The sequence below is a fragment of the Aedes albopictus genome, chromosome 3 (genome assembly GCF_035046485.1).
Source record: "Aedes albopictus strain Foshan chromosome 3, AalbF5, whole genome shotgun sequence".
Classification (NCBI taxonomy): Eukaryota; Metazoa; Arthropoda; class Insecta; order Diptera; family Culicidae; genus Aedes; species Aedes albopictus.
Window position 1 is genome coordinate 104,624,329 of NC_085138.1, and position 12,312 is coordinate 104,636,640.

The 12,312-nt window shown below is 40.2% G+C and overlaps 2 protein-coding genes across 2 annotated transcripts; one reads left to right on the forward strand and one right to left on the reverse strand.

The window, feature by feature from the left end:
- Positions 1–4,481: 4,481 nt before the first annotated feature.
- On the forward strand, positions 4,482–6,386 carry LOC115270163 (uncharacterized). Its single transcript, XM_029879403.2, has 3 exons — positions 4,482–5,335; positions 5,392–5,797; positions 5,862–6,386. Exons 1-3 carry the CDS (start codon positions 4,482–4,484, stop codon positions 6,384–6,386), a joined length of 1,785 nt encoding a protein of 594 aa, XP_029735263.2.
- A 3,635-nt stretch (positions 6,387–10,021) lies between these two features.
- LOC115261331 (uncharacterized) lies at positions 10,022–12,102 on the reverse strand. The gene is made up of 4 exons (XM_062860624.1): positions 11,987–12,102; positions 11,067–11,922; positions 10,605–11,010; positions 10,022–10,540 (listed from the first exon to the last, which is right to left on the reverse strand). Exons 1-4 carry the CDS (start codon positions 12,054–12,056, stop codon positions 10,034–10,036), a joined length of 1,839 nt encoding a protein of 612 aa, XP_062716608.1. The 5' UTR covers positions 12,057–12,102; the 3' UTR covers positions 10,022–10,033.
- Positions 12,103–12,312: the final 210 nt, after the last annotated feature.

Below are 12,312 nucleotides of genomic sequence, written 5' to 3' on the forward strand. Positions count from 1 at the left end.
ATTTTTGGAGGAATTTTAGAATAAATTGTTTATCTAATTCCTGAACATTATGTGAAAGAATCCCAAGGAATTTTCTGAAATAATTCTAGAAAGAGTTGCTAAAGAAATTTCGGAAACTCTCTATCAGAAACCCTTGGTGGAATTCCCACAAGGATTTATTAATAAATATTTAGAAAAAAATCCAAGACAAATCTTTTAACAAAATTCATGGTGGATGTTCGGAAAGAATTCCCGAAGGATAATTCCTAATGCTATTCTTTGAAGAGGAGTCCTTTATAGGAATTTCTGAAGATTGCGTAGAATATTTGCCTTCAAGGATGTCATTCGTAAATTGCAATGAAAATCTTCCAAGAGATAAACAAAGAATATGTAGGAGGATGTGTTTGTGAACCTAATTAGATCACTGCCAAGAATTTTGTTGATAATTCGTTATGATTTACAAGAGACTCGCTTGGTACTTGAAATAGAATGAACGAGGATCTTCAAAATATAGCTGTAAGAAATCACTAAAGTAAATCACATAAAAATTTTACAAAAAATATACAACAAGAACTTCAGAAAAAACACCTAATATGCAGGAGAAAAAACAAAAGAAACTGTTTAAAAATTGCTATTCAGTTTAAATATGTGGTTCGTGAAGTGTTGGCGAGAAAAAAAACTTTGACGTTTTCTCATCGGCGTGGGAAATTTTATTCGGCGGCGTGGAAAAATATGAACAGCGGCGCGCCGGGTCAATTTAACTGGCGGCGGCGGCGTGAAAAAATCGTCGGCGACGGCGGCGCGGCGCGGCGGCGCACACGTCTACTTCGGATCGCGTTAGGTTGCATGAACTCGATGAGTTTAGAGGTACTTGCTGGTATACAGCCTCTGACAGACCGCTTTGCGGAGTTGTCGTTCCGGTTCCTCATCCGATGCGAGGTTCTAAATCCGTTGGTCATAGAAAACTTCGAAAAGCTGCTCGAACAGAACCCTCAAACTCGTTTTATGTGTGTGTTCTACTAGCACATGACGCTGGAGGTAAGCCCATCTCCAGTTAACACCAATCGTGACAACTTCTCGGACTTCGACAGTTCCTCTGTGGATTTTGATCTGTCCATGAAGGATGAGAACCGGAATCTTTTCGTTCCATAGGTATTCTACAAACTTTTGCAAGTAAGTTCGGGCATATTAGCGGGGACAGACAGTTCTTCACAGATGGTTCAAAGACAAATGATTCGACTGGTTTTAGTGTCTACAACGATTTTCATAGTGCCGCATTCATGTTTCAAAAACCCTGTTCGGTATACGTTGCTGAGCTAGCGGGTATATACTACACCTTAGAGTACATTAGCACACTTCCACCTGAGCACTACTTCATTTTTACCGACAGTCTTAGCTCTCTGGAGGCTGTTCGGTCAATGAAAGGGGCTGTCCATAAACCACGTGGTCATTAGGGGGGGTTCGGCCGATGACCATTTTGTATGGAAGAAAAAAAATTTGTATGGACTGATGACCACGCGGGGGGGGGGGGGTTTGAGAAGTCCCAAAAAAATGACCATGTGGTTTATGGACAGCCCCAAACTGATGAAGCACTCAGCGTACTTCCTGAATCGAATACGCCGAGTCTTGAGTGCTTTGTCCAAACGCTCATACACCATCACCATAGCTTGGGTCCCTTCACATTGCTCGATTCAGGGTAATGAGAAAGCGGACTCACTGGTTAAGGTGGGCGCTAGCGAAGGCGATATTTACGAGCGTCAAATCGCCTTCGACGATTTTTTTTTGCATTGGCCCGTCAGGAGACCTTGATCAGCTGGCAACACAAATGGAGAGATGGGTAGATGATTGCACTCCATCATTGCACATTAGGTGTTGAAGAAGCCATGCTTCAAATGGTTGGATTTAGGCCGCGATTTCATTCGTGTAATGTGTCGGCTGATGTCCAGCCACTATATGTTGAACGCACATACCTTCCGTATTGGACTCTCAGAAAGCAATCTCTGTGTTTGTGGCGTGGCTTACCAGGATATCGAACATGTCGTGTGGGGATGCAATGAGAATCGTGAGGTCAGATCTGAGCTGCAAAAGGGGGGGGGGGGGGAGGAAAACAACAGAAACCCGTTAGAGTAGTGTTGGCATGACTTGATTTGGAATACATGAACCTGATTTGAAGTTTTTGAAACGTGTTGATGTCAGAGTTTGATAAATATTGTACGTTCCTTGATTTCGTTGTTCGCCCCTGTCTGTCGTCGCTCCCCGTTTGTCCTTTTCTTGACGTTGTCTACCAATAAAGTCCTTTCTTTTTGGTTCCGTAACAGATATTGACAATTTTTCCCATCAATGTTTTAAGTATAAGTTAGCAAATAATTTAGTTCTAAACCCATAAATCCCTCCTGTAAGAGTCGGTTCGTCTTCATCTCCCAAAACAGGTCCGTTTATGCAATTGTTTGAATGTTGTACAACATTTCTGTTATCAGAAGAACTGTCAAAGACCCGAAAATTCAGCTGACTTAAGACGGCAAATAAAAAGACCCATTTTGATGATAACAATCGGAACCTCGTTCCAGCCTTCGTCCTACGTCTCACATTGTGATTATGTCTGAGACATTACCCACCCCTAGTTTTTTTTTATTTAGGTAGTGTTGCTTAATAATAATTAGAGAAAAATGTAAAGGCCGCAAAATTCCCAATTTTCGTAATATTTTTTGCGTTGATTATTTCAGCTACAGAAAAAAGGTATTGCGCATTGCGCAGTTAAAAGTGCGACGAGGAAGTGCGGAATCTCAAATAAAAGTGCGATTTGGTGTCAGATCGTTTCGGTGTCTTCACCGCACTTTTTCATTAGCTCATCATGAATAAGTGCGGTGAAGACACCGGAACGATTTGATGCAATATCGCACTTTTATTTAAGATTCCGCACTCTATCGCAGTCCAGTTAGCAATGCAATAAACTATACACACTTAGATTTTTTTTACAGTATTCGGTAATTTTTTACCGTATTCTCAACAGCTGATCGTTCGGTAATCCGTGCGGTAATCGAAACGGTTACCGAACATCCGGTAATCAAGATTTTCGAGAGGCTGTCAAAAATTACCGATTTTCTCCGGTAATGTGCGTTGCAGAATTACCGTAGATTTTCGGTAACTCACACACTCAACCCTGAATTGCCTGTTCAGCACTTTTTTTGACGAAAATAGAACAGCAGAACTATTTCGGTAGCTTCGGTAATCGATTTTACTGAAGCTCAGTACACCAACTGTCCAAACCTGGTGCAAAAGGTAAGCAATTCAGTATAGCTGTATACAGCTGTTCTATTTTCGTCAAAAGTTTACCGAACACGGTATTCCAAATTGAGTTTGCAGTGTTTTCTTTCGGATGTTTTGCAGTTTTGCGGTACTTTCAGGATTAAAAGATGTAGCTAAATATTTAGTTGTATTTATTAACCAGCTTTTTTTAGGAATTGCGATATTTACATGAGTAAACTATGGAGCTGCAACAAAACAGTTGATTATTCGAAATGGGGAAAGGTCATCATAATTATAAGTATTGACTACTTACCCAAGTCCTGTAAATGCGACGCTCCGCTCAATTTTAAAACATTTCTTAGGTCACTAAATAAGATTTTTGAGGGACTACGAACTACGAACTTCTAAAACCGAAATGAGAATTTCTTCTATAACCAGTTTGACATGTCGCCATCGTTGATAGCAATTTTACAGAATTTCGGTAAAAAGAGTGTGATTTACAAACTTTTCGGTAATTTTTGTAACAGTATTTGGTAAAAGCTCTGTTTTACAGTACGTATTGTAATTTATTTGACAGATGATGCTGTCACAGCAGCAAATTACAAACAAACCGGTAACAAAATTACCGAACTCTTGTAAAATTGGTTGTGATTACCGAAAATCGGTAGTTTTTTCGCTTTACCAATTTTTTCCAGCAAAATAATTACCGAACAACGAAATCGAATCTAAGTGTGTAATTTCTGTCAATTGGTGACGCAATGATCAATTCAAATTTCTCCGAGTTGTTAATTGATCGATTCTAAATTCAAGGACAACGAACTTGGTGTAAATGAGTATATTCTAGGTAGATATAATACAAAGTAAATATGTATTAAGTATCATGCAAAGACATATCTTGATGAATTTATAAATATCAATATAAATATTGTTCATGATGGATGGAATGAAACTACATAAGTGATCTGTTCTTGACGTGCAATCTAGTTCAAATATAGCAATTAGTATAGTTATGTTCCACTAATAGTACTAATTGTCGACATGGCTGGGTACAAATTACAGTATGATTACTACAGCCAAAAGGATGACAGAACTGCAATACGTCAACCATAGTTGTGGCGAAATGATTTCAACTGGTGAAATAAGTTCGGAGTCATTAGCTGCAACACAAGCGAATCTTATCAGTTATATCGGTACTAAGCATCTAGTGGTACTTTGACAGCGAACAAAAAGTAAGCAACAATATTACAATTTCAGCTATGACATATTTTGTTGGAGCTTACACCATGTGCAGAGTGATGAACAGGACTGAGATGGCTACCAATTTCCCAATTAACGAGCTGCCGATCGCCGTTGTTCAGCTACCGAACGGGATGGTCGAGGCGATCAATCTTGGATGTTCGGTTTTCTTGATCGAAGAGGATGCCGTGTTTTGGTTCCTAGATGCTTTCATAGAAATGCACGACGCGGCTCGGTTTCGATGTTCCTCTAAATATTTCGTAGTAATGCTACAATCTACCGGCAGCGATCAGCCAGACGTTCTCGATCGAGTTCAAACGCACCCAGCTCTTGAAAACATGCCGAATTTTCTGTTGATGGTCCCCAGAGTGGGAAAATTTGAATTCATTACGAATCGCTTCGTTGGGAATTCCCCAATGTCTTCAGAATATGTTTTGCTGGACGAGTACAGTATCGAAAGTGATTCATTCGTTTACGAAGAGAATCTTTTTCCGGACAAGTTGAGTGATCTCATGGGTAAGACCATAAAAGTAGCTTCATTTTATCTCATACCGTGGTTCATGATGCGCAAAGCGGACGATGGAATCTTCACATTTCGAAACCGGTCATATACTGCAGACGGATCAGATGGATATTTTATGATTCTGTTTTGCTTACGATACAATTGCACCTGGGAGCTGCATGTGGATGAAAAGAATCTCTACGGGCAAGTGTTCGAGAACGGCTCTGGCAATGGCATGTTCGGGGCATTGCTTGACCGCAGCGTTGATTTCGCCATGGGAGGTGTCGGATCATACTACAGTTTGTTTCAACATTTTAGTACGTCGAAGCCAGTTCGATGGGCTGCAGTGACCTGCTTAACAACCAAGCCAAGGTATTAAAATTTGTTTGAGTGTCAAGATGTTTGAACATAAATTCAATTTTTTTCAGGCTGGTACCTTACTGGAAGTATATTTTTATCGTCTTCTCGCCATCAATCTGGGAAATATTGATGGTAGTCGCCATAGTACTGACATCTTGCCTTTTCATAGCGAATAGGAGAGGTTCAAATTATCATGACAAAGGTTATACGTGGATCTTTCTGAAAGTCCTTAAATCGTTAATGTTGATCTCAGCTGATCTATACAGCAGCAATGCCTCTAGCGTTATTCTGATAACATTCTTACTGATATTCTCTCTCATAATTGGAAACGTTTACATAGGGCAAATTCACAGTATTCTAACACTTCCTCCTTATCAACCTTCGATAGACACTGTGCAAGAACTGATCGCGAGCGGACTTCAATTGATAGAACGCCATCCTATATGGATGTACACCATCTCCGGATCAACCAACGTACATTAATCATACCCTTGTATCAAACCAAACCCCCAAATCAAACTCATATTCTTTCTTTCAGCCCAGAGATCAGAAACTTGTGGCCCAATTCCGTGCGGTCTCGCCCGAACACATGGCAGCAATAGTGGACAACGGAAGGGAGGCCATTTTGATAGCGTTGCTCGAGAGCGGTTACACCATGGTAGCCGATGCGATCAATGCGCAAAACATCAAACACTACCGGATCATGAGTGAGCAGTTGTACTACGAGTACGAAGTAGCATATGCCACCAAGACATGGCCCCTGCTGGACAGGATCGATCAGCTGAGCATGTGGGCGCGGGATGGCTGTCTGTTTCAGTACTTGGAACAGATCATGGTTGCTCGGTACATGAACTACTGGGTACAGGTGGCAATAGAGCATTCTCGGGAACGACCTCATGTCGTGAAGCTGAAAAAGATGGCCGTCGAAGAAATTTCCGGCGCTTTGATGGTTCTCGGTGTTGGCCTGTCAGGGGCGACTTTGGCATTCCTCTTCGAAAATGTAGCTTATTGCAGTTTCCGTATTTTTAAGCAGTTTATGACAAGGAAAAAGATTTGTGTCTGAAGAACATTTTTCAAAACATTGGAAGGCATATGTTTTGATGCTTTATGTTGAGTTTAAAGGCTCGACTGCAGAAATGAAAACTGTCGTTTCACTTATAATAAACCTTACTTCTTTAGACTTATTCTTAACTCTCAGATGACGGTGCTTAAAATTAGCGTTAAACTAATTTTAAAAACATCATTTTTTAACATCCGAATGAAAATAAAGTTTTTTTTTGGAATTTGTGAATTTTAACTTAATGCTAATTCTTCACACTTCACTTCACAAAATAAAGTTTGTGCTATTGAAAATCTTCGAGGGGCTGTGTGTTATGATGTTATTCAGTGGAAATTGCACAAATCTTTTTGTTTAGATTGTAACTGTTAGGCTTAAACAGCTGTTCTATAGATCTCCAGGATATCCAAAACGTGCAGAAGTTTTGAACTTGGTCTACCGAATACATATAGTTTTGTTTACTTTTTAAATCACTTGAGTTCTATTCATTACATTCAGAGATATACATTGGAACCACTTTAATGCCATAGAGACAGGGCTTTAAGGAGCCTTTAAAAGGTGTTACAAGGGGTTTCAAAAGCATTTTAAGGTATTTCCGAGACATTTCATAGTGCTCCAGGGGGTTTCAGTAACATTTTAAGGGTATTCCAATGGTATTCCATGGGCTTTTGATAGCATTTCATGAACCTTTCAAGAAGTTTTCTGGGGCATGTCAGGGGATTACTGGAACCTTTTTTAAAGATGTTCCAAGGGGCTTTAAACTGATTACGGATGTTTAAAGTTTTTTTTTTGTTTTTATCAGGAGCCTTTTGAGGTCGTTTCAAGGGGTTTCAGAAGCGTTTTCAAGGCTAAAGGATTTCAGAGGGCTCAAGAGCCTTTCAAAGGCGTTAATGAGTATTTCAAAGGGATTATACTAGGATTTCGGGGCGCTTTAATAATATTATGCGGGTTTCAGGACCGTTTCAAGTGATTTTCAGGGCGATTCAGTTTTAGAAACCTTTCATGGGCGTTACAGGGGAATTTCAGAAGCGTAAGAGAGTTTCAGGGGGTTTCAAGAACGTTTTATGGACGTCCCTAGACGTTTCAGGGGCGTCCCATATCTTTCTAGTAGCGCATCAAGGGTTCTAAGGGGCATCTCAGGAAACCCCTTGGTATCCCCAAAACCACCCCTGAGGCTCCCTGAAACTCTCTGAGAACCTCTGAATCGCCCATGAGCCCCCTGAGAGTCATCTAGAGACGCATTTTAACGCTCATGAAACCTCCAGGTACTCCCTGACACCTCTCAGGACCCCCGAAACTGACCCTGAGACACCCTGGAACGCTCCTGAGAGCCTCTACCCGGGTAGAGGTGCATGACAAATCAAGAACAAAAAAGTAACCTAGTTTACACTAATACCTTATACTGACATTTAAGAGCTTTTCTTCAATACCTTGAAATAACATACAAATGGCAAAAACTATTATCATTACAGAATTTCTCAGGTGCGTTACATGGGGCCCGAGGGGGCTTTAGGGGGATTTCGAGGGCATTCCAGACAGCTTCAAATGATATCTGGCGAGTTTCAGAGGCGTTACTCAGGCATTACGTAGGCGATTTGGGGGGTTTCAGAGGGTATCAGGTGCGTTACACGGTGTCCGAGGGGGTTTTAGGGGGATTTCGAGGGCGTTTTAGGAAGCTTTAGATGATTTTTGACGGGTTTCAGAAGCATTACGCAGGCCCTTTCGGAGGTTTCTGAGGGTCTCAGAAGTGTTACAGGGGATTTTGAGGGGGGCGGTTTAAGGAGGCCTACACTGCCCATAACTGCATAACAGTCACAATCGACAAAAGTAGGCATTGGAGAAAATGAAGCTCAAAGTTTGCCGCTTGCGTTAGTATGGAAAAGGATTAAAATTTCAAAAATTTGTCAAAAATTCAAAATTAATCCTTTTGCAATGAAATCTCCTACAGCTCTTCTTCTATGCTGGGCGAAGAGTTGTAAAAATAAATAGACTACAATATGATTGGCGGTACGCTAAAAGGCCAGTGTATATTCTCAGTGTGATTGTTATGCGGTTACATTCGTGAATATTTGATAATTAGACAAAATGACTTGGTATTTATTTCACATTTTGTAGAACAAACTTGTCAAGTTCATTTGGGTGGATTAAAGTACTGATAATTCGGAGATGATCCCCGGAAATAACTCATCCCAAGTAACAATTCCATTGCTGAATAGTTTTGTTTGATTTTTATTAGGGTTTTATTACAGCAATTATTAAAACTCACAGTTTTATGACTGCTTTTATGAAAACCATTGATAAAATGTTTTATAGTATACTTGGAGATATCCATAAAGCCAGATTTTAGGAGTAAACAAAATTTTCCGATATTTAAACCTTCTGGCAATCATTATTACCACAATAAAACTAAAAAAACTCTCAACAGATGGCGATCCGTTTGATTAGTAACGGCATCTGTTGGTGGAAAAGCAGAAACTACGACACTGCTAGGTTTATTGCGGTCATCATAAAAATAAACTTGCTCTCGTTTTATTTTCGCTGATTATGGTAGTCGCCATATTGCGGAATTAGCTAACGTGAATGGAAAACAGTTAATTTCGCTCAAATTAGCAATGAACTGATAGTTTGCCACCATTTCCATAACATGCTCACATAAAAAAACTCTCTCTGCTGAGTTTTCTTGTGATTCGTGATAGTTTTACTAAATTAACAAACTGATTTATTGCGTTCCAAGATGATAATATTCACTATTTTTGAAGCGCGTTAATTTTATGATTCTGCAACCCCAATATTTACGGTAAAATTGAATGCGCATATGCCTACCACCACAATAACTACCAAAATATTACTTTGAAATGATCGCTTCCTACTTACAAATAAAGTATCCTCCTGAACTTTACGTGCCATCGAAGAAGCTTCTCTGCATCTTGAGCTGTCATAGGTTTTGTTGAAAAAAAAAACAACAACAATCGAGAATGGAATTTACTAGGTTTTGAAACGGTTTTATTGCTACTCTTAATGCGGTTTGCAACACCTCTCCGAGAGTGGTCCACTTAGCCGGAAGATGCTCTTAAAGAGGTTATCAAGAGGTTTTGATGTATAAATAAGTTTTATTGCAGGTTTTATAAAATTGGTCATGAAGATCCCTTATAGAGCCAAACAAAACTTAAAATGTTACTTGGGATATGCAGTTATGGGCAGTACAGTTTCTGAAAATACATATTGGATCTTAGCTCTTAACATATTTCAGCGGCGCTTAAAAACGTTTCAGAAGAGATTCAAGACGTTCTAGACTGTTTACAAACATTGAACTTACTACTTGTCAGCACAAAGTTGCATGAGGTTGTGTAAACATGACTTTTATTCAATTATTTAAGCACAAGTTATGCATGTACATTCGATGACTTATGCTCAAGAAAAATCTTAGGAAACCGTATACAATCCCAAACCCATTCCATCCCCCCTCATTGCCCCCCCCCCCTCCTCTGAGCACGCCCTGAACTCCCTTTAACTCCACTTACAACTTAATTTCCTAAACCAACCTAATTCCTAATCTAAATCGCTCCAACTGGAGGGACCTAAATAGATTTGACCTAAATGGATTTGGCCTAAATAGAGGTTTGAGTTTATGTATTTTAGACATTCATATCTTTTTATTTCATTAGAACCTGCTTAACATAACGAAAACTGTAACAAACAACATTTTCTAAGAGAAAAGCCAAAGTCGACCCCGTCAGGCCTACAACGAGAATCATCAAAGCGCCGGAAATTTCTTCGACAACCATGTTTTTCAGCTGAACATGAGGCATTTCGCGAGAATGCTCTATTGCCACCTGCACCCAGTAGTTCATATACCGATCCACCATGATCTGTTCCAAGTACTGAAACAGGCAGGCATCCCGAGCCCACATGCTCAGCTGATCGATCCTGTCCAGCAGAGGCCATGTCTTGGTGGCATATGCTATCTCGTACTCAAAGTACAACTGCTCGCTCATGATCCGGTAGTGTTTGATGTTTTGTGTACTGAACGCATCGCTCACCATGGTGTGACCGCTCTCGAGCAACACAATCAAAATGGCCTCGTCTCCGTTGTTCACTATTTCCGTCATATGCTCAGGAGTGGTCACCCGGAACTGTTCCATAAGCTTCTGATCTTTGGGCTGGAAGAGAAAATATGAACTTGGGTGAGGGATTTGCTTTGTTAGAAGGGCATAATTTAATAACGTTGCTTGATCCGTCGATGGCGAACATCCATATTGGATGGCGTTCTATCAGTTGAAGCCCGCTCGTAATCAGTTCTTGCACAGTATTTATCGAAGGTTGATAAGGAGGAAGGGTCAAGATGCTGTGAATTTGTCCTATGTAAACATTTCCAACTATAAGAGAGAATATTAATAGAGACGTTATCAGAATAACGCTTGAAGCATTGCTCCTGTTTAGATCTGTTGAGTACAGCAACAAAGACTTGAGAACATTTACAAAGATCCACAAATAATCCTTGTCACGGCTCTTTGAGCTTTTTCCATTCGCTATGAAAAGGCATGATGCCAATGTTATAGAAGTTATCATCAGCATTTTCCAGATTGATGGCGAGAAGACGATAAAAATAAACTTCCAGTACGGTACCAACCTGAAAGAAATTGAAATTATGCGCTAAAATCTTGAAATTCTTAGAAAATGTAATACTTGGGTTTGGCTGCTAAGCAGGTCACTGCAGCCCGCCGAAGTGGCTTCGATATACTGAAATATGGAAACAATTTGGAGTATGATCCGACACCTCCCACGGCGAAATCAACGCTGCGGTCCAGCAATGCCCCGAACAACCCATTGCCAGAGCCGTTCTCGAACACTTGCCCGTAGAGATTCTTTTCATCCACATGCAGCTCCCAGGTGCAATTGTGCCGTAAGCAAAACAGAATTATAAAATATCCATCCGATCCGTCTGCGGTATACGACTGATTCTGGTATGTTATGAGTCCATCATCCGCCTTGTGCATCATGAACCACGGTATAAGGTAAAATGAAGCTACTCTTATGGTCTTACCCATAAGATCACTCAACTTGTCCGGAAAAAGATTCTCGCCGTAAACGAATGAATCACTTTCGATACTGTACTCATCCAGCAAAATATATTCGCAAGACATTGGGGAATTTCCAACGAAGCGATTCGTAATGAATTCAAATTTTCCCACTTTGGGAACCACCAACAGAAAATTGGGCATGTTTTCAAGAACTGGGTGCGTTTGAACCCGATCGAGAACGTCCAACTGATCCCTGCCGGTAGATTGTAGCGTCACTACAAAATACTTCATGGAACATCGAAAGCGAGCCGCATCGTGTATTTTTACGAACGCATCTAGAAACCAAAATACGGCATCCTCTTCGATCAAGAATACGGAGCATCCGAGATTGATTGCCTCGACCATTCCGTTGGGGAGCTGAACAACGGCGATCGGCAGCTCGTTAATTGGGACATTGATCGTTATCTCTGTTCTGTTTATCACTCTGCATATGGTGTAGGCTCCAACAAAATAGGTCATAGCTGAAATTGTAATATTGCTGTTTACTATTTGTTCACTGTCGAAGTATAATTAGATGCTTAGTACCGATATAGCTGATAAGATTCGCTTGTGTTGCAGCTAATGACTCTGAACTTATTTCACTAGAAGGGATCATCTCGACTCAACTATGGTTGACGTATTAGCCAAGCTTTGGGTTTTAGTAATGATATACTGTATTTACACCCAACCATGCCGACAATTATTACTATTAATGGAAGTAAAATGTACTTATTGCTAGGCAAAGTGATTTGATTTCATACCCCTTGAACAATATTTGCGTTTCAATTTATATATGAAGCTGAGTCTACACATCAAATGTTATCGATGTCTACTCAGAGCAAACTAATTTATGAAAATTGTTTGCTTTTGAT

Coding starts and splice junctions, on each gene's coding strand:
- LOC115270163 (XM_029879403.2), top strand. CDS start 4,482: ATGACATATTTTGTTGGAGCTTACACCATGTGCAGAGTGATGAACAGG. Junction 5,336..5,391: donor TGCTTAACAACCAAGCCAAG/GTATTAAAATTT, acceptor AATTTTTTTCAG/GCTGGTACCTTACTGGAAGT. Junction 5,798..5,861: donor CCATCTCCGGATCAACCAAC/GTACATTAATCA, acceptor TCTTTCTTTCAG/CCCAGAGATCAGAAACTTGT.
- LOC115261331 (XM_062860624.1), bottom strand. CDS start 12,056: ATGATCCCTTCTAGTGAAATAAGTTCAGAGTCATTAGCTGCAACACAA. Junction 11,923..11,986: donor GAATCTTATCAGCTATATCG/GTACTAAGCATC, acceptor TTACAATTTCAG/CTATGACCTATTTTGTTGGA. Junction 11,011..11,066: donor TGCTTAGCAGCCAAACCCAA/GTATTACATTTT, acceptor AATTTCTTTCAG/GTTGGTACCGTACTGGAAGT.